We start from the raw sequence: 22670 nt of genomic DNA on the forward strand, positions 1-22670 counted from the left end.
GGAGGGGGAGGGGGGAGGGAGGGGAGGGGCAGGGAGAGGGAGGAGGGGGAGGGGAGGGGAGGAGAGGAGGGAGGGGAGAAGAGAGGAGGGAGGAGAGGGAGGCTAAGAGAGGAGAGGAGAGGAGGGGGAGGGGAGGGGAAGGGGAGGGGAGGGGAGGGAGGGGAGGAGGGGAGGAGGGGAGGGAGAAAGAGGGGGAGAGGAGGGGAGGGGGAGAGGGAGAAAAAGGGGAGGGGATGGAGAGGGAGGGGAGGAGGGGGAAGGAAGGAGAGGAGGAAAGAAAGGGAAGGAGAAAAGAGAAAGGGAAGGAAAGGGAGGAAGGGGAGGAGAGGGCAGAAAGGGAAAAAGAAGGAAGAAGAAAGGGAGAAGGAGGGGAGGGGAGGGGAAGAGGAGGGGAGGGAAAGAGGAGAGGGAGAGGAGGGGAGAGGGGGAGGGGAGGAGGGGAGAAGAGGAGGGGAAGGAGGAGGGAGAGGGGACAGGAAGAGAGGGGGAAAGCAAAAGTAGAGAAGAGGGAGAAGAAGAAAAGGGGAGGAAAGGAGCAGAAAGAAAGGGGAGGGAGAGGAAAAGAAGGAGGGAGGGGAGGGGAAAGAAAAAGGGGAAAGGAAGAGAAAGGGAGAAAAGAGAGGAGGGGGGAGGGGAAGAGAGGAGAAAAGAGGGGAAGGGAGGAGAGGGGAGCCCGGGAGGAGAGGAGGAGGGGGCCCAGAAGGAGGAGAGAGAGGAAGAGGAGAAGAGAGGGGGAGGAGAGGAGAGAGGAGGAGGGAGAGAGGAAGAGAGGAGAGGACTTGGAGAGGGAGGGAGAGGGGAGGGGAGGAGAGGGAGGGGAGAGTAAGGAGAAGGGGAGAGGATCTGGAGGGAGGATGAGAGGGAGGAGAGGAGAGGGAGGAGAGGGGGGAGAGTATATAAGAAGAGGAGAGGAGAGGGGAGGAGAGGGGAGGAGAGGGGAGGAGAGGGCAGGGGAGAGGAGGAGAGGAGGAGAGGGGAGGAGAGAGAGGTGGTGATGCAGGAAGGGGGTGGGGGCGAGGGCGGGATCTCTGCTTGTGTTCGCTGCCCCAGTTTCTTTTTTGATGCGCTCCTGATGCGCTTTGCCCAGCGGCCGGCCATCGACTGACCGCCGCTCGCCGCTCGCCGCCCGGTCGTAAGTCGGTCGCTCGGATGCCTGAGGTGGTCGCCACGTCTCCTGGTGGTCGCAGCCCCCCGCCGCTGGGACCCATGCAGCCAACAGCCTTGTAGGGCGGCGGCAGGAGCCATGGCTTCGGGCCACTCCACCCTGAGCCTGGAGGACGAGCTGAACTGCCCGCTCTGCCTGGAGCTGTACTCCGACCCGGTCATCTTGGACTGCGGCCACGACTTCTGCCGCGAGTGCATCGTCAAGAAATGGGAAGACGAGGCGGAGGCGCAGTGTCCCGAGTGCGGGCAGACTTTTCCCGAGAAGACCTTCAAGGCCAACAGAGCCCTGGGCAAGCTGGTGAAGAAGAGCAGAAACATCTCGCTCAATCTGAAAGTCAAAGGCAACAGACCCTATTGCCTGGACCACGAGGAGGAGCTGAAACTCTTCTGTGAGACGGACAAGAAGCTCATCTGTGTGATGTGTCTGGACCGGCGCGATGGCAGAAGCCACAAGGCTCACAACTTCATGCTGATCAACGAGGCGGTGGAGATCTACAAGGTGAGTGAGTGACCACTTGGTGGACAGTGGACCTTTTCTTCCAAAGCTCCAGGATCTTTGCTGTCTCTCCCCCGGGGGAGGGGAGGGGATGGGAGAGGAGCGGAGGGGTGAGGGGAGCAGTCAAAGACAACTTTAGTTGAGAGATCCGATTCAATTTTAATTGTCATTGTCAGTGTACAGTACAGAGACAACGAAATGCATTACAACGATACAGCGCTCCACCGAGACGGAGCCGATCAGCGACCCCCAAACGTTACTCCACTACAAAGTTCTTAGGTAGACAAAAATGCTGGAGACGAGGAAACACTTTTCGTCACAGAGATTTGTGAGTCTGTGGAATTCTCGGCTGTTATAGTTCAGAGTTTGTTTGATGGCGAGTTTAATAGTCTGATGACTGTTGGGAAGAAGTTGTTCATTAAAAAAACACACTCAAAAACATTTAAATAAAAACCCTACACACACATTTAGCCCAAACCAATTAACCTACAAACCTGCATGACTTCAGAGTGCGTGTGTGGGAGAGGGCGAAGATTTCATAGAAAACCCACGCAGGTCACGGGGAGATTTACAAGGTGAGACCTACACTATTCCCCCCACACTATATCCAACCCCCCCCCCTCCCCCATCCTCTCCGTCTTCTCCCCGTCACCCCCCACCATCCCCCCCCCACCACCCCCACAACCCCCCCCCCCCCCCACAATTTCTCCCTACACATCCCCCCCTCCGGTCTCATCCCCACCCCCCCCCCCCTTCCCCCACCATCTCCCCCCCCCCAATTTCTCCGTATCCCCCCATCCGGCCTCCCCCACAAACCCCCCACCATCTCCCTCCCCCCCACCCTCTCCATCGCATCCCCTCCACTATCTCCCCCACACTCTCCCTCCATCTTTTCCTCCCCAATTTCCCCGTAAACCCCCCCCCCCATCCGGCCTCATCCCCCCACCCCAAAACCCCCCCCCCCCTCACCCATCCTACCCCTCCCACATCCTCCACCTCCTCCCCCATCTCCCCCCCCCACCTCCATCTGACCACCCCCCACCCCCGCGCAACTCACAGACTCAGCAAACAGGCTGTTCGCCCCATCCAGCTCCTGCTAGTTCCAAGAGGGCAGCAGTCGTAGACATAAAATGAGGCCATTACGCCCATCAAGTCTACTGCACCATTCAATCATGGCTGATCTATCTCTCCCTCCTAACCCCATTCTCCTGCCTTCTCCCCCATAACCCCTGACACCCGCACTGATCAACAATCTATCTATCTCTGCCTTAAAAATAGCCACTGACTTGTGGCCTCCACAGCCGTCTGTGGCAAAGAATTTCACAGATTCACCACCCTCTGACTAAAGAAATTCCTCCTCATCTCCTTCCTAAAGGTACGCCGTTTAGTTCTGAGGCTGTGCCCTCTTGCCCTAGACTCTCCCACTAGTGGAAACATCCTCTCCACATCCACTCTATCCAGGCTTTTCACTATTTGAAGGTTTCACTGAGACCCCCCCCCCCCCCCCTCCTCATCCTTTTAAACACCACCTCCTCTCATTCCCTCCTCCCCTCCTCCCCCCCCAGATGTCTGATTGCTTCTTAGACCCCGTGAGTTCCTACACCACAAACTATCCAATTGAGTATAGGAGCAAAGAGGTCCTTCTGCAGTTGTACAGAGCCCTAGTGAGTCCACACCTGGAGTATTGTGTGCAGTTTTGGTCTCCAAATTTGAGGAAAGACATTCATGCTATTGAGGAAGCCCAGCGTAGGTTTACAAGGTTAATTCCCGGGATGGCGGGACTGTCATATGCTGAGAGAATGGAGCAGCTGTGGGCTTGTACACTCTGGAGTTTAGAAGGATGAGAGGAGATCGCATTGAAATATATAAGGTTATAAAGGTTTTGGACACGCTAGAGGCAGGAAACATGTTCCCGATGTTGGGGGAGTCCAGAACCAGGGGCCACACAGTTTAAGAATAAGGGGTAAGTCATTTAGAACGGAGATGAAGAAAAACATTTTCACCCAGAGAGTTGTAAGTCTGTGGAATTCTCTTCCTCAGAGGGCGGTGGAGGCCGGTTCTCTGGATCCTTTCAAGAGAGAGCTAGATAGGGCTCTTAAAGATAGTGGAGTCAGGGGATATGGGGAGAAGGCAGGAACGGGGTACTGATTGGGGATGATCAGCCATGATCACATTGAATGGCGGTGCTGGCTCGAAGGGCCAAATGGCCTCCTCCTGCACCTATTGTCTATCCCCGCCTGCATCTACACGGAGTGAACAGTAAGTGGCGTTTCAGGCACCAGGATCAATGAGACCAGGGAAAGGCCCTTCGGCCCACCGGCTCCATTCTGGCCAGGATTCTCGATTTAAACTTGGCCTCTTTCCCTTCGCTACACCTTTAAACTTTGTCCTGCTTTAATGCAGAGGTTTTAGGTGAAGATTGAAGGGGGGTAGAGGGGGGGGGGGGGGGTGAAGGGGGAGGGGAAAGGGATGGGATAAAAGTGAAATGAGGACTGGGCATGGGGGGGGGGGGGTGAGCTAAGGGGAAAGTTGGGGGTTGGGAGATTGATCATGAGAAGAGAAGCGGGGTGAGGTGGGATAGATATATCATCCATGAATGAGTGGCAGAGTAGACTCGATGGGCCAAATGGCCTGATTCTGCTGCTAGAACCTGTGTACTAGTGAACTTGTGAGACGGTGGAAGAGATGTGAGCGCGCCGTGGTGTGTGGGTGAGACAATAGACAATAGGTGCAGGAACAGGCCATTCGGCCCTTCGAGCCAGCACCACCATTTACTGTGATCATGACTGATCAGTATCCCGTTCCTGCCTTCTCCCCATATCCCCTGACTCCGCTATCTATAAGAGCCCTATCTAGCTCTCTCTTAAAAGTATCCAGAGAACCGGCCTCCACCGCCCTCTGAAGCAGAGAATTCCACAGACTCACAAATCTTTGTGAGAAAAAGTGTTTCCTCATCTCTGTTCTAAATGGCTTACCCCTTATTCTTAAACTGTGGCCCCTAGTTCTGAACTCCCCCAACAACAGGAACATGTTTCCTGCCTCTAGTGTGTCCAAAACCTTAACAATCATATATGTTTCAATGTGATCTCCTCTCATCCTTCTAAACTCCAGAGTGTACAAGCCCAGCTGCTCCATTCTCTCAGCATATGACAGTCCCGCCATCCCGGGAATTAACCTTGTGAACCTACGCTGCACTCCCTCAATAGCAAGAATGTCCTTCCTCAAATTAGAGGACCAAAACTGCACATAATACTCCAGGTGTGGTCTCACTAGGGCTCTGTACAACTGCAGAAGGACCTCTTTGCTCCTATACTCAACTCCTCTTGTTATGAAGGCCAATATGCCATTCGCTTTCTTCACTGCCTGCTGTACCTGCATGCTTACTTTCAGTGACTGATGAACAAGGACCCCCAGATCCCGTTGTACTTCCCCTTTCAGCAGTAGATAGGACCTGAGGATTATCGATAAAGTTGGAGAATTCACTCTTAACAAAATGAAACGGCATCTGCAGTTCCCTGTCGCTTCTGCGTTGATATTGTGGGAGACCTAAGTGAAATATGAGACGATTTTTTTCCCAGTTTTATTTTAGACAATATGTGCAGGAGTAGGCCATTTGGCCCTTCGAGCCAGCACCGCCATTCAATGTGATCATGGCTGATCATCCCCAATCAGTACCCTGTTCCTGCCCGGTTTAGTTTAGTTTGTTATTGTCACTTGTCCCGGGGTACAACAAAAATGTTTTTAATGTAGCGTTCTCTCCCATCAAAGACTCGGAAAATACATGATTACAATCAAACCGTCGCATCCTACAGGTACAGGATCATTCAGGAAATGCAGCGTAGGTTCACCAGGTTAATTCCCGGGATGGCGGCACTGTCATATGCTGAGAGAATGGAGCGGCTGGGCTTGTATACTCTGGAGTTTAGAAGGATGAGAGGGCATCTCATTGAAACATAAGATTACTAGACCATGTTCACAGGGGAAGGCTGGGCCCCAACGCAATATTCCACCTCTCCACCAATTCCAATATTGGTGGCCAGTGGGGGGGCTTTCTGGAGCACTGGAATGTGTTCTTGGGGTGGCAGCTCAGTACCTCAAGCCTGATCTGCTGGCAGCTCACTTACGGCTGGTGGGCTGGCAGTTGACTCATGGCTATTCCTTGAAATTACATTTCAAGCAGGGTGCAAGGCCACCAAATTCAAATCCATTTTCCTACCATTTCAAGCAGGGTGCAAGGCCACCGAATTCAAGTGCAGTTTCTTTCCATTTCAAGCCGGGTGCAAGGCCACCAAATTCAAATGCAGCTTCATACCATTTCATGCGGGGTGAAACCACCATAAAACCACACAAAACACCAAACTCACGGTTCAATAGACATTCAGTGTGTTCAGTTGATTCACAGCTCAGACAGAGTCATGACCTCTCCCTCCCCCATCATGCAGAGACTGAGCCACACCCACACTTCTGGGTTTTATAACCCCTCCCCCTCCCACCGGAAAAGGTGTGGCCTTCATGGCGTGATTGACAGGAGAGAGATTCTCAACATGTTTTAAACACTAATAACACTTTTATTTTTCATTGATGGGAAGAATTCTCTGCACCTGCTCAGCGGAGGGGGACTGAGTAAGATGGCCAAAAATCACAGCCGTAAGTGGTAGCGTTTTATCTAAAATCAATATACAGTGCAAACAGGAAGTAAGTGCATTTGCAGTCGTGCCTTTTAACTTCAAGCCAAAGCACCCAAGCCACCATTTGCAGTAAGTAGTGCCATTCAACTTCAAGCCAAAGCACCCAAGCCACCATTTGCAGTAAGTAGTGCCTTTCAACTTCATGCCACCATTTGCAGTAAGTAGTGCCTTTCAACTTCAAGCCAAAGCACCCAAGCCACCATTTGCAGTAAGTAGTGCCTTTCAACTTCATGCCACCATTTGCAGTAAGTAGTGCCTTTCAACTTCAAGCCAAAGCACCCAAGCCACCATTTGCAGTAAGTAGTGCCTTTCAACTTCATGCCACCATTTGCAGTAAGTAGTGCCTTTCAACTTCAAGCCAAAGCACCCAAGCCACCATTTGCAGTAAGTAGTGCCTTTCAACTTCAAGCCAAAGCACCCAAGCCACCATTTGCAGTAAGTAGTGCCTTTCACCTTGAAGCCAAAGCACCCAAGCCGCCAGTTGCAACCATTTGCAGGCAGTGCCTTTTTACCTCAAATAAACCATATTTTCATTTTCAAACCACATTAAGGGTACTCAGAGTTGTGTAGACATTTGTTCAGTGTTATTCAGAGCTCAGAGAGACGTGACCCTTGGCTACATCCATCTTGCAGAGACTGAGTGAGGCACACCATTTCCTGGTTTTATAGACCTTCCCCCTCCCTCCAGCAGGGGCAGCAGAGGGAATGGTGAATTTTTAAAAAACATTAATATCTCTCTGATTTGCCATCGATTGAAAAAATCCTCTGCACCCGTAAGGCGGAGGGGGGCTCTGAGTGAGGTGGCCAAAAATGACGGCCGTAGGTGGCGGCGTTCTCTTCAAAATCGCAGCACAGTGGGCCAAAAGCGGTCAAGAACAGAGATTTAGTAATAGATTACGAGATTGGACACACTAGAGGCAGGAAACATGTTCCCAATATTGGGGAAGTCCAGAACCAGGGGCCACACAGTTTAAGAATAAGGGGTAAGCCATTTAGAATGGAGATGAGGAAACACTTTTTCTCACAGAGAGTTGTGAGTCTGTGGAATTCTCTGCCTCAGAGGGCGGTGGAAGCCGGTTCTCTGGATACTTTCAAGAGAGGGCTAGATAGGGCTCTTAAAGATAGCGGAGTCAGGGGATATGGTGAGAAGGCAGGAACGGGGAACTGATTGTGGATGATCAGCCATGATCACATTGAATGGCGGTGCTGGCTCGAGGGGCTGAATGGCCAACTCCTGCACCTATTGTCTATTGTCTGTTGGCTAATCTGGCTTTCTTCCATTTGCACGTTAAACTGTGATCTTTCTCGCTGCCGTTACAGGAAAAAATGAAAGGCAATCACACCTCTTTCAAGCAGAAGAAGAATTACTTCCAGGAATTTGAGGAGAAACAGGAGGAGAAGATCTCGGAGATCAAGGTAGTCCCTACATTCCACGCCCGGTTAGGCTACGATCCAGATTAGAATCATGGAACGTTGAAGAACACGGCACAGGAACAGGCCCTTCGGCCCACTGTGTCCATGCTATCACCTCTTGGTCCACATCCCTCCATTCCATATGCCTGCATTACATACCTCTAAAAGGCACCCTCGCATCTGCCTCCACCACCACCACCCCTAGAAGTGCCTTCCACGTAACATCCATTCTCTGAGAATAGGTGCAGGAGGAGGCCATTCGGCACCTCGAGCCAACACCGCCATTCAATATGATCATGGCTGATCATCCCCAATCAGTACCCCATTCCTGCCTTCTCCACATATCCCATGACTCCGCTATCTTTAAGAGCTCTATCTAACTCTTTAAGAGTTCTATCTATTTTAAGAGAGAGCTAGATAGGGCTCTTAACAATAGCAGAGTCGGAGGATATGGGGAGAAGGCAGGAACGGGGTACTGATTGTGGATGATCAGCCATGATCACATTGAATGGCGGTGCTGGCTCGAATGGCAGAATGGCCTACTCCTGCACCTATTGTCTATTGTCTATTGTCCAACTCTCTCTTGAAAACATCCAGAGAACCAGCCTCCACCGCCCTCTGAGGCAGAGAATTCCACAGACTCACAACTCCCTGGATGAAAAAGTGTTTCCTCATCTCCATTCTAAATGGTTTACCCCTTATTCTTAAACTGTGTGGCCCCTGGTTCTGGACTCCCCCAACATCGGGAACATGTTCCTGCCTCTAGCATGTCCAAACCCTTAATAATCTTATATGTTTCAATAAGAATTCCTCTCATCCTTCTAAACTCCAGAGTATACAAGCCCAGCGCTCCATTTTCTCAGCATATGACAGTCCCGCCATCCCGGGAATTAACATGGTGAACCTACGCTGCACTCCCCCAATAGCAAGAATGTCCTTCCTCAAATTAAGGGACCAAAACTGTACACAATACTCCAGGTGTGGTCTCACTAGGGCCCTGTACAACTGCAGAAGGACCTCTTTGCTCCTATACTCAACTCCTCTTGTTATAAAGGCCAACATGCCATTGCATTGAAAAAAACATTTGCCCCCCCCATTGCTGCTAAACCTTGCCCCTCTCTCACCTTGAACATGTGCCCTCTAATCTTTCATTTCCACCTCAAGAAAAAGGTGACGGTTGTCTATGCTATCTGTGCCCTCGTGATTTTACACAATGCGTCCACGATTTCTTGAGCCACTTCCTTAAGTACCCTGGGATGCAGAACATCAAGCCCTGGGGATTTATCAGCCTTCAGTCCCATCAGTCTACCCAACACCATTTCCTGCCTAATGTGGATTTCCTTCAGTTCCTCCGTCACCCCAGATCCTCTGGCCACTAGTATATCAGGAAGATTGTTTGTGTCCTCCTTAGTGAAGACGGATCCAAAGTACCTGTTCAACTCATCTGCCATTTCCTTGTTCCCCATAATAAATTCACCTTTTTCGATCTTCAAGGGTCCAACTTTGGTCTTAACTATTTTTTTCCTCTTCACATACCTAAAGAAGCTTTTACTATCCTCCTTTATATTCTTGGCTAGCTTACCTTCGTACCTCATCTTTTCTCCCCGTATTGCCTTTTTAGTTATCTTCTGTTGCTCTTTAAACGTTACCCAATCCTCTGGCTTCCTGCTCATCTTTGCTATGTTCTACTTCTCTTTTATTTTTATACTGTCCCTGACTTCCCTTGTCAGCCACGGTCACCACTTACTCCCCTTGGAATCTTTCTTCCTCGTAGGAATGAACTGATCCTGCACCTTCTGTATTATTCCTAGAAATACCTGCCATTGCTGTTCCTTTTTGTTTGAACTGAACTTTCTTTAACTGAATCCTCTTTGATCTCTCGTTTTCACACCTTACACTTCCTTATCTCTCTGTCTCCCTCTCCCCTGACTCAGTCTGAAGAAGGTTCTCGACCCGAAACAACTGCAGGTGCTGGTCTAAATCGAAGGTAGACACAAAATGCTGGAGTAACTCAGCGGGTCAGGCAGCATCTCTGGAGAGAAGGAATGGGTTTCAGGTCGAGACCCTCTTCAGACTGAGAGGATAGAGGAACACACAGAGATAAGGAAATGTAAGGTGTGTCTATCTAAATGGCGTCAAGTTGGGAAAAGGGGAAGTACAACGGGATCTGGGGGTCCTTGTTCATCAGTCAATGAAAGTAAGCATGCAAGTACAGCAGGCAGTGAAGAAAGTGAATGGCATGTTGGCCTTTATAACAAGAGGAGTTGAGTATAGGAGCAAAGAGGTCCTTCTGCAGTTGTACAGGGCCCTAGTGAGACCACACCTGGAGTATTGTGTGCAGTTTTGTTCCCCTAATTTGAGGAAGGACATTCTTGCTATTGAGTGAGTACAGCGTAGGTTCACCAGGTTAATTCCCGGGATGGCGGGACTGTCATATGCTGAGAGAATGGAGCAGCTGGGCTTGTACACTATGAAGTTTAGAAGGATGAGAGGATATCTCATTGAAACATGTAAGATTGTTAAGGGTTTGGACACACTAGGGGCAGGAAACATGTTCCCGATGTTGAGGGAGTCCAGAACCAGGGGCCACAGTTTAAGAATAAGGAGAAGAGAAAGGAGAAGAGGAGAGTGGTGAGTCGGAGGAATTCTCTGCCTCAGGTGGAGGCCGGTTCTATGGATGCTTTCAAGAGAGAGCTAGATAGGGCTCTTAAAGATAGCAAAGTCAGGGGATATGGGGAGAAGGCAGGAACGGTGTACTGATCGTGGATGATCAGCCATGATCAGATAGAAACATAGAAACATAGAAAATAGGTACAGGAGTAGGCCATTCGGCCCTTCGAGCCTGCACCGTCATTTGATATGACCATGGCTGATCATCCAACTCAGTATCCTGTACCTGCCTTCTCTCCATACCCTCTGATCCCTTTAGCCACAAGGGCCACATCTAACTCCCTCTTAAATATAGCACATTGAATGGCGGTGCTGGCTCAAAGGGCCGAATGGCCTGACTCTGCGCCTGTTGTCTATTGCATACGACGGCTGATGGGGTGGAAGTTGAGGACAAGGGGAGACTCTGAACTCTGTTCCTCCTGCAGGAGCAGTCTAATAGACTACAGAACCACATCACAAACGAGTTCACCAAGATGCGTGACATTCTCGATGAGAAGCAGAAGGGCCTCTTCAATGACTTGATGTCACAGGAGAGTGACGTCCTCTTAAAGATGGAGATGAACCTTCGTAGGATCCAGGACAATCTGAGCCTCACTCAACAGATGCTGCAGAACGTGGAGAAACGCCTGGAATATCAGGACGTCTATATGCTGTTGAAGGTGAGAGAGCCTCCCCCCCCCCCCTTTGGAATGCTGTGAGATTAGATTTGCTGCCTCCTAATTTGAGGAAGGACATTCTTGCTATTGAGGGAGCCCAGCGTAGGTTCACCAGGTTAATTCCCGGGATGGTGGGACTGTCATATGCTGAGAGAATGGAGCGGCTGGGCTTGTACACTCTGGACTTTAGAAGGATGAGAGGAGATCTTACTGAAACATATCAGATTATTAAGGGTTTGGACACACTAGAGGCAGGAAACATGTTCCCGATGTTGGGGGAGTCCAGAACCAGGGGCCACACAGTTTAAGAATAAGGGGTAAGCCATTTAGAACGGAGATGAGGAAACACTTTTTCTCACAGAGAGTTGTGAGTCTGTGGAATTCTCTGCCTCAGAGGGCGGTGGAGGCCGGTTCTCTGGATACTTTCAAGAGAGAGCTAGATAGGGCTCTTAAAGATAGCGGAGTCAGGGGATATGGGGAGAAGGCAGGAATGGGGTACTGATTGTGGATGATCAGCCATGATCACATTGAATGGCGGTGCTGGTTCGAAGGGCCGAATGGCCTCCTCCTGCACCTATTGTCTATTGTCTATTGTCTATCGTACACACCAGGGACAATTCTCAATTAATCTACAAACCTGTACGTCTTTGGAGTGTGGGAGGTAACCGGAGCAGCCGGAGAAAACCCACGCAGGTCGCGGGGAGAACGTGCAAACACCGTAAAGACAGCACCCACAGTCAGGATCGAACCTGGAGTCCCTGGCGCTGTGAGGTAGCATCTCTACTGCTGCGCCACCATGCTGACTTGGTCCGCCAGTTTATGATTCCCCTACTCTCTGTAAAAGACTCCCTGCGTCTGCCCTATTTATTCCCCTCATGATTTTGTACACCTCTATTAGAATACCGCTCATTCTCCCAGGATAGAAATCCTCGCCAGCCCCAACCTCTCCTGTAAATTGAGTCGCTCCAGTCCCGGCAACATCCTCATCAATTTTTTGGTCGACTACAGGCGACTGCCACAATATTTTCATAGTTGAAAAATTTTTGGTGTGTTGAAGTAACTCAGCGGGTCAGGCAGCATCTGTGGAGAACATGGATAGGTGACGTTTCACAGAGTGCTGGAGTAACTCAGCGGGTCAGGCAGCATCTGTGGAGAACATGGATAGGTGACGTTTCACAGAGTGCTGGAGTAACTCAGCGGGTCAGGCAGCATCTGTGGAGAACATGGATAGGTGACGTTTCACAGAGTGCTGGAGTAACTCAGCGGGTCAGGCAGCATCTCACTCTCACACACACATACACACACACACACTCTCACACACACACTCACACTCGCACACTCGCACACACACACACACATGCTCATTCACACACACACACACAAACACATATGTACTCACACACACACACACACACACACACACACACACACACACACACACACACACACACACACACACACGCACACACACATACACACACACACACACACACACACACACACACACACACACACACACACACACACACACACACACACAAACACATATGTACTCACACACACATACACACACACACACTCACACACACATACACACTCACTCCGTTTTAAATGGCTTACCCCTTATTCTTAAACTGTGGCCCCTGGTTCTGTGACCCCCCCTGTCCAGTGTGTCATGGAAGGGGTGAGCTGTATTGTGGTGGAGGGGATGGAGGGGTTGGATGGCTTTGGTTGAGGGAGTGACTGAGGCAAGTACATTTCCCGGGATGGTGGGACTGCCATATGCTGAGAGAATGGATCAGCTGGGCTTGTACACTCTGGAGTTTAGAAGGATGAGAGGGAATCTTATTGAAACATATAAGATTATTAAGTGATTGGACACGCTAGAGGCAGGAAACATGTTCCCGATGTTGGGGGAGTCCAGAACCAGGGGCCACACACAGTTTAAGAATAAGGGGTCGGCCATTTAGAATGGAGACGAGGAAATACTTTTTCACACTGAGAGTGGTGAGTCTGTGGAATTCTCTGCCTCAGAGGACGGTGGAGGCCGGTTCTCTGGATACTTTCAAGAGAGAGCTAGACAGGGCTCTTAAAGGTAGCAGAGTCAGGGGATATGGGGAGAAGGCAGGAACGGGGTACTGATTGTGGATGATCAGCCATGATCACATTGAATGGCGGTGCTGGCTCGAAGGGCCGAATGGCCTACTCCTGCACCTATTGTCTATTGCCTATTGAGAGGGGATCTTATTGAAACATATTAGATTATAGAAACATAGAAATTAGGTGCAGGAGTAGGCCATTCGGCCCTTCGAGCCTGCACCGCCATTCAATATGATCATGGCTGATCATCCAACTCAGTATCCCGTACCTCCCCTCTCTCCATACCCTCTGATCCCCTTGGCCACAAGGGCCACATCTAACTCCCTCTTAAATATAGCCAATGAACTGGCCTCAACTACCCTCTGTGGCAGAGAGTTCCAGAGATTCACCACTCTCTGTGTGAAAAATGTTCTCCTCATCTCGGTTTTAAAGGATTTCCCCCTTATCCTTAAACTGTGACCCCTTGTCCTGGACTTCCCCAACATCGGGAACAATAATGGGTTTGGACAGGCTAGAGGCAGGAAACATGTTCCCGATGTTGGGGGAATCCAGAACCAGGGGCCACACACATAGTTTAAGAATAAGAGGTCGGCCATTTAGAACGGAGACGAGGAAACGCTTTTTCACCCGCGCGGTAGATATCCCGTGCGTGAATTGTTCTGACGGCAGACAGACCGGGTGCCCTCGTTAACCCCAGTTTTTGTTTCCCCTTTTCAGGAGCCCCCTCCGGATGAGAAGAGGTAATGGCACTTTCTTTGCCGAGAATGGGCGCGCTACAATTTACCGACCGATCAGACAACGTATCTTCAATGGGCTAATGGCAATTGTTTTGTGTTCACACCAGTAGCGAAGAAGAATTTCACCCAACCATAACAGAAGGCAACCTGCCTCTGGCTGCGTTTCAAGGACCTGTCCAATATACAGTTTGGAAACAAGTTATAAATGTCATAAGCCCTGGTAAGGCAGTTCTTTTATACCCATAAGATTTTCCAGTGAGGTACAACCGCCCGCACACAAAATTGCTGGAGATATTGGAGTATTGTGTACAGCATGCAGGTGCAGCAGGCAGTAAAGAAAGCTAATGGTATGTTAGCTTTCATTGCAAAAGGATTTGGGTATAGGAGCAGGGAGGTTCTACAGCAGTTGTACAGGGTCTTGGTGAGACCACACCTGGAGTATTGTGTACAGTTTTGGTCTCCAAATCTGAGGAAGGACATTATTGCCATAGAGGGAGTGCAGAGACGGTTCACCAGACTGATTCCTGGGATGTCAGGACTGTCGTATGAAGAAAGACTGGATAGACTTGGTTTATACTCTCTAGAATTTAGGATACTGAGAGGGGATCTTATAGAAACTTACAAAATTCTTAAGGGGTTGGACAGGCTAGATGCAGGAAGATTGCTCCCGATGTTGGGGAAGTCCAGGACAAGGGGTCACAGCTTAAGGATAAGGGGCAAATACTTAAAAACGCAGATGAGAAGAACTTTTTTTCACACAGAGAGTGGTGAATCTCTGGAACTCTCTGCCACAGAGGGTAGTTGAGGCCAGTTCATTGGCTATATTTAAGAGGGAGTTAGATGTGGCCCTTGTGGCTAAGGGGATCAGGGGGTATGGAGAGAAGGCAGGTACGGGATACTGAGTTGGATGATCAGCCATGATCATATTGAATGGCGGTGCAGGCTCGAAGGGCCAAATGGCCTACTCCTGCACCTAATTTCTATGTTTCTATGTTTCTAGTATCTGGAGTATTGTGTACAGTTTTGGTCTCCTAATTTGAGGAAGGACATCCTTGTGATTGACGCAGTGCAGCGTAGGTTCACGAGATGGATCCCTGGGATGGCGGGACTGTCATATGAGGAAAGATTGAAAATATTAGGCTTGTATTCACTGGAGTTTAGAAGGATGAAGGGGCGATCTTATAGAAACATATACAATTATAAAACTTGCTTAGTTTCTCCAGCACTTTTGTCTACCTTCAAATTATAAAAGGACTGGACAAGCTAGTTGCAGGAAAAATGGTCCCAATGTTGGGCGAGTCTAGAACCAGGGGCCACACAGTCTTAGAATAAAGGGGAGGCCATTTATGACTGAGGTGAGAAAAAACTTTTTCACCCAGAGAGTTGTGAATTTGTGGAATTCCCTGCCACAGAGGGCAGTGGAGGCCAAATCACTGGATGGATTTAAGAGAGAGTTAGATAGAGCTCTAGGGGCTAGTGGAGTCAAGGGATATGGGGAGAAGGCAGGCATGTGTTATTGATAGGGGACGATCAGCCATGATCATAATGAATGGCAGTGCTGGCTCGAAGGGCCGAATGGCCTCCTCCTGCACCTATTTTCTATGTTTCTAAACTCAGCGGGTGAAGATGAGGGGATGGGGGCCTAGAGAATGGAATGCCATGTAGACGATGGAGAGTGTCTGAGGTGTCTTGAACATAGGTAAGGAGGGAATTAATCAGGGGGGATAGGATGGAAACACAGAAACATAGAAAATAGGTGCAGGAGTAGGCCATTCGGCCCTTCGAGCCTGCACCGCCATTCAATACGATCACGGCTCATCTCATTCTCATCTCGGTCCTAAAAGACTTCCCCCCTTATCCTTAAACTGTGACCCCTTGTTCTGGACTTCCCCAACATCGGGAACAATCTTCCTGCATCTAGCCTGTCCAACCCCTTAAGAATTTTGTAAGTTTCTATAAGATCTCCCCTCAATCTTCTAAATTCCAGCGAATACAAGCCGAGTCTATCCAGTCTTTCTTCTTATGAAAGTCCTGCCATCCCAGGAATCAGTCTGGTGAACCTTCTCTGTACTCCCTCTATGGCAAGAATGTCTTTCCGCAGATTGGGAGACCAAAACTGTACGCAATACTCCAGGTGTGGTCTCGCCAAGACCCTGTACAACTGCAGTAGAACCTCCCTGCTCCTATACTCAAATCATTTTGCTAACATACCATTCGCTTTCTTCATGGAGTTGAGGTATGTGGAAATAAGTTGGGTGGGGCACGAACAGGCAGAGACAATGGGTCTGCCAGGACAGTCAGGTTTGTGGATTTTGGGGAGAAGGGAAAAACGGGCCCTGCGGGGCTGGGGAACGATGAGGGTGGAGGATCGGGGGCAGGGGGGGGGGGGGGGGCCTGCCAGTCCATCCAGTCAGACAAAGTTGGTTAATTACATGAAATGACATGTGCTATTGATAATTAACATGGAAACATAGAAACATAGACAATAGGTGCAGGAGGAGGCCATTCGGCCCTTAGAGCCAGCACCGCCATTCAATGAGATCACCTGCCATTAATTTGTCCTCGTGGTCGGAACATCTGTTGCAATAGTGGGCAGATGCATGGCAGATGAAGTTTAACGCGGATAAATGTGAGATTATCCACTTTGGTGGCAAAAACAGGAAGGCAGATTATTATCTGAATGGCGTCAGGTTAGGAAAAGGGGAAGTACAACGGGATCTGGGGGTCCTTGTTCATCAGTCATGAAAGTAAGTATGCAGGTACAGCAGGCAGTGAAGAAAGCGAATGGCATGTTGGCCTTTATAACCTGCAGTAACCTGAGTTGCTCCAGCACTCTGTGAAACGTCACCTATCCATGTTCTCCACAGATGCTGCCTGACCCGCTGAGTTACTCCAGCACTCTGTGAAACGTCACCTTTCCATGTTCTCCACAGATGCTGCCTGACCCACTGAGTTACTCCAGCACTCTGTGAAACGTCACCTATCCATGTTCTCCACAGATGCTGCCTGACCCGCTGAGTTACTCCAGCACTCTGTGAAACGTCAGCTATCCATGTTCTCCACAGATGCTGCCTGACCCGCTGAGTTACTCCCGCACTCTGTGTTTTTTTTAGCCAGCATCTGCAGTTCCTTGTCTCTCCGTGACCACGGTTCCTTTGTGTATCTGATATTGAAATGACACTTGACGTGTTCTGTCCAACAAAGTGATTGTACATGTTTTCCCGTACCATGTCCTATAGGTTGTAAATGTGCAGGCTTTTCCGAACATTTCCGAGCTGGTGGCAGTGAAGAGAAAATGTTCCTTAATAAATAGCAGTGGAGAAAATAAACGAAAATGTCATGCATTACACATCGGTACAATCTAATGTAATAGAATAGAGAGCAAGGATCTGTGTGTGTAGTATACAAACTTATCTGGGAGTTTTACATCAGAGTGGCCTGCGAATAATAATCAGTGCGCTAATACCATAGAAACCGTCCTGACATTCATCACACGCGGTTGGTGGAAGAATCGCTTTCTGATTATGCTTTTTGTTTTTTTACCCCCCCCCCTCTCTATTTCTCAATTCAATTTTCAATTTCAATTTTCAATTTAAAAACGTTATTGGCATGATAAAAAATACATTGTTATATTGCCAAAGTATAAAATATGACATACATATTTAAGATGCATCAGTATAAATACAAGTATACAGTGCATGGATAGATATGTCCCTGTACATAAACTTGCAATAGGCCTATAGCCCTTTATTGATTGCTACACGTTCTTGCAGCTGTAAGCAGTACAACACAATAGCAAGTTTAGCAATTCAATATTCATTTCTTAGTGTCAGTTAATGTCAATTAGTGTGTGCGTACATATGTGCATGTTGGTCATTCACCGTCTCTCAGGTTATGGCATGCTGTTACGTATTGTGCACCAAGATGTGCCGTATTTCCTTCGCCAAGGATTATTCTTAGTTTTGATGTATCATCTAGTTCTTTAAATCAGGGGTTGCCACACTGAGTTTGTCAAAGTATGCTTTCCTTGTTTTGTCAATTTTATTGCATTTTAGGAGGAAGTGCACCTCTGTTTCAACCTCATCTGTCAAACAGTGGCTGAATATTCTGTTTTCTCTTAGTTGCCAGAATCTCTTCTGTCTTCCTTTTTCAACTGCCAAATAGTGGTCACTTAACCTGTATTTGGTGAGGGTCTGTCTCTGCTTTATGTCTCTAACAGTTGAGAGATAGTCTGCCAATGTATAATCTCTTTTTAGGGAACGGTAACATTCTAATCTGCTTTGGCTTTTGGTTTCTTTATCCCAATGTTCCAAATACGTTTCTTTACATTGTTTGATCATTTGGTTCACTCTAACTGGTGATTGGGGGTCAGTATTGATCTGGGGCCGGTCAGGGTTTAACTGGATAGGGTTTAACTGAATAGGGGTAGTTAGTCTCAGTACCAACTGACACAGGGAACTCTTTTCTGAGTTCCCCTCTTGTGTTTGAAGGGCTTTAAACTGGAGGGTATCTGGGGGGTTAGATTTAAGGTGATTCCAAAAATGTAGTGCTCTTTTCTGGATATTTATTATCAGTGGGTATCTGCCTAATTCCGCCCATCATGCGTTTGTTGATGTTTTCCTTTGGATACGGAGGATGTTCCGACATAATTCCACGTGCAGGGCCTCCGTTGTATGTTTTTCCCATTTACTATAACTATGGTGACTGAGCGGACCCCATACTTCACTACCATAAAGCACAATAGGCTGGATTACACTGTCACATATTTGAAGCCAGATTTTAATTGGGATTTGGATGTTGTAGAATCTTCTTTTTATTGCGTACAGAGCTCTTCGAGCTTTCTCTTTTAGTGCATTCACTGCCATATTGAAGCTCCCTGATGCTGAAACAGTTAGACCAAGGTAAGTATAGCTCATAGTGTGTTCGATAACAATACCATTGAGAGTAAATTTGTATTTATCTTCCTGACATCTGGGTCTTTTCTGAAAAATCATGATGTTGGTTTTCTTTAGATTTACTGCCAGGGCCCAATTTTGGCAGTACTCATCAAGTAGGTCCAACTGTTGCTGCAGTCCCTGTTCTGTGGGGGACAGCAGAACCAAGTCATCCGCATAAAACAGGGATTTTACCTCTCCGTCCAGAAGACAGAGGCCCGGCGCTGTGCTCTGGTCCAACTTTACTGCCAAATCATTGATATATCCATTAAACAGTGTCGGGCTCAGATTGCAGCCTTGCTGGACGCCTCTTCTCTGGGCGAAGAGATCAGTGCGTTTGTCCCCAATTTTAACGCCACATTTATTATTCAGATACATTGATTTGATAAGGTCATATACCTTTCCTCCTATACCACAGCCGAGGAGTTTGTAATAGAGCCCTTCATGCCAAATAGAGTCAAATGCTTTCTCAAAGTCAATAAAACAGGCAAATACTTTCCCATTTTTCGCTTGGTGTACATGTTTTTCAATGAGGGTGTGGAGGGTATAAATGTGGTCAGTGGTACAGTGTTTTGGGAGGAAGCCAATTTGGTTTTTACTGAGAATGTTGTGTTTGTTAAGGAAATCCTGCATTCTGTTATTTATGATACTGCAGAATAACTTCCCTAGGCTGCTACTGACACAAATGCCACGATAATTATTTGGGTCTAATTTGTTTCCACTCTTATAAATGGGTGAAATAAGCCCTTGACACCAAATATCAGGGAAATAACCTGAACGTAGTATGATGTTGAACAGCCTAAGCACTATGTCCTGCATCTCTGGAGTGCTGGACTTGAGCATGTCATTGTTGATGCTGTCTGGACCACAGGCTTTCTTTGAGTGGAGAGATTTTATTTTTGTGGTCAGTTCTTCCAAAGTAATTGGGGAATCAAGAGGGTTTTGATAATCTTTAATTACTGTTTCTAGTGTTTGGAGTTTTTCTTTGATATGGGAATAATTTGAGTTTATTTTATTTATTGGGATGTCTTTATATAGATTTTTGAAGTGTGCTCTCCAGATATCACCGTCTTGAATTGGTCATGTTTGTAGTTTTGTTGTGCTCAGGTTATTCCACATATCCCTAAATTGGTTTTGATTTATGGAATTTTCAATTTCTTCAAGTCTCTTGTGAGTGTAATTTTGTCTTTTGTTCCTAATCGTGTGTTTATACCTTTTAAGAGTTTCATTATATCTAATACGTAAGTCTGGGTTGTTTGGTTGACGGTGTTTTTGGTTCGATATTTTCCTCTGGTCTTTTCTGACACTTTTACACTCATGGTCGAACCATTTTTCATGGCTGTGTTTTTTGATCATTTTTCTCTTCTGTTTCACAAGGTCAGTTTTGATGGCTGCCTCTTGTGAAATATCATATTAATGTCATTTATAGCCATGTTTACACCATCTCTAGTAGTCTCATATGGGTTTGTCTTGAATTTCAGTATTTCTCTCTTCTCTCTCTCTCTCCCCGTCTCTCCGTGTGTCAGTGCCGGCCAGTCTCACCCTGAACCCCAGCACTGCCCACCCCCGGCTGCTGCTATCGGACGACCTGACGGTGGTGTCGTACGGGGACGTGAAGCAAGACGTGCCGGATAACTCTGAGCGCTTCGACACGTGCGTGTGCGTGCTGGGCTCGGAGGCGTATGTCACCGGCCAACACTACTGGGAGGTACAGGTTGGGGGAAAGACTGAGTGGGACGTGGGGGTGGTCAAGGAATCCATCAGCCGCAAGGGCCACACGACAGCCACTCCTGACGCCGGCTACTGGATCGTGTGGCTGAGGAACGGCAACGAGTACAAGGCTACCACGGTGCCACGGACCCGCCTCAACGTGGCCTCCAAGCCCAAGGCCATCGGGGTCTTCCTGGACTATGAGGGCGGGCAGGTGTCCTTCTACAATGTGGACAACATGAGCCACCTGTACAGTTTCACTGACTCCTTCTCTGAGAGGCTCTTCCCCTACTTTAGCCCCGGCATCAACGACGATGGCGAGAACTCCGAGCCACTCAAAGTGCTGCCCGTTGGGTGTCAAGAGAACTGAGAACGAGCCTTGGACTGGGACTCTCTCTCCCACCCCATTCCCCATCCCCTCCACCTCCAACCCCTCTCTCCCCCCCACCTCCATCCCCATCCCCACCACCTCACCCCCTCTCCCCCCCCCCATTCCCCATCCTCCATCCCCACCTCCACCCACCTCTCCCCCCATCTCCCCATCCCCTCCACCTCCCCCCTCTCCCACCTCCATCCCCTCCTCCCCACCATCCACCTCTCCCCACCCCATTCCCATCCCCCTCCACATCCCCCCCACCCCATCCCCCTCTCCCCACCTCCATCCCCTCTAACCATCCACCATCACTCTCCCCACCCCATTCCCCATCCCCTCCACCTCCAACCCCTCTCCCCACCTCCATCCCCCTCTCCCCACCTCCACCTCCAACCCCTCTCCCTCCATCCCCTCTCCCCACTTTCCTTTCCCCTCTCCCCACCTCTCCTCAACACACCCCTCTCCCCCCTGTCCACTCTCCCCCCCCCTCCCCTCTCCCATCCACCTCTCCCCTCCCCTCCCCCCTCTCCCCACTTTCCTTCCAACTCTCCCCCCTCTCACCCTCCCCCACCCTCCTTCCCCTCTCTCCCTTTTCCTTCCCCACCCCTCCCTCTGCCTCTCTTCTTAACTCTCTTTCTCTCCACAGATGCTGCCTGACAAGCGGAGTTCCTCCAGCACTTTCTGTCTTTATGTTGTCATGAACCATCATTTGCAGTTCCTTGTTTTTACTTGTGGAGATGTTAGCGTTTGGAGCTCTTTGCGATCTCTCGTGACTGGAATGTGTACAATTTTAAACATTTATAATGGTCTGTTATATAAAATTAAATTCTTATCAATGAAAGAAGTGGAGTTTCATTTTTTTATGCGTGATAAGGTCCCACATAGGAGATTAGTGGGCAAAATGAGGGCACATGGTATTGGGGTAGAGTGCTGACATGGATAGAGAATTGGTTGGCAGACAGGAAACAAAAAGTAGGGATTAACGGGTCCCTTTCAAAATGTCAGGCAGTGACTAGTGGGGTACCGCAAGGCTCAGTGCTGGGACCAGCAGTGACTAGTGGGGTACCGCAAGGCTCGGTGCTGGGACCAGCAGTGACTAGTGGGGTACCGCAAGGCTCGGTGCTGGGACCACAGCTATTTACAATATACGCCAATGATTTGGATGAAGGCATTCAAAGTAACATTAGTAAATTTGCAGATGACACAAAGATGGGTGGCAGTGTGAACTGTGAGGAGGATGCTATGAGAATGCAGGGTGACTTGAACAGGTTGGGGGAGTGGGCAGATGCATGGCAGATGAAGTTTAATGTGGATAAATGTGAGGTTATCCACTTTGGTATCAAAAACAGGATGGCAGATTACTATCTAAATGGTGTCAAGTTGGCAAAAGGGGAAGTACAACGGGATCTGGGGGTCCTTGTTCATCAGGCTATGAAAGTAAGCATGCAGGTACAGCAGGCAGTGAAGAAAGCGAATGGCATGTTGGCCTTTATAACAAGAGGAATCAAATTTAGGAGCAAATAGGTCCTTCTGCAGTTGTACAAGGCCCTGGTGAGATCACACCTGGAGTATTGTGTGTTTTGGTCCCCTAATTTGAGGAAGGACATTCTTGCTATTGAGGGAGTGCAGCGTAGGTTTACCAGGTTAATTCCCGGGATGGCGGGACAGTCATATGCTGAGAGAATGGAGCAGCTGGGCTTGTACACTCTAGAGTTTAGAAGGATGAGAG

At 48.8% G+C, this 22670-nt stretch overlaps 1 protein-coding gene across 2 annotated transcripts; it reads left to right on the top strand.

The window, feature by feature from the left end:
* The first annotated feature begins 1045 nt into the window (after positions 1–1045).
* Positions 1046–20990, top strand: LOC129716410 (zinc-binding protein A33-like). 2 transcript variants are annotated; one of them, XM_055666283.1, is made up of 6 exons: positions 1046–1663; positions 7669–7764; positions 10857–11090; positions 13905–13927; positions 14032–14144; positions 20385–20990. In XM_055666283.1, the coding sequence occupies exons 1-6, from the start codon at positions 1244–1246 to the stop codon at positions 20936–20938; spliced, it is 1440 nt and encodes a 479-aa protein (XP_055522258.1). In that variant the 5' UTR covers positions 1046–1243; the 3' UTR covers positions 20939–20990. The 2 variants fall into 2 exon arrangements, with proteins under 2 accessions (XP_055522258.1, XP_055522259.1); XM_055666284.1 differs by having other exon boundaries at positions 14035–14144.
* The last annotated feature ends 1680 nt before the right edge of the window (positions 20991–22670 follow it).

The sequence above is a fragment of the Leucoraja erinacea genome, unplaced genomic scaffold (genome assembly GCF_028641065.1).
Source record: "Leucoraja erinacea ecotype New England unplaced genomic scaffold, Leri_hhj_1 Leri_230S, whole genome shotgun sequence".
NCBI lineage: Eukaryota > Metazoa > Chordata > Chondrichthyes > Rajiformes > Rajidae > Leucoraja > Leucoraja erinaceus.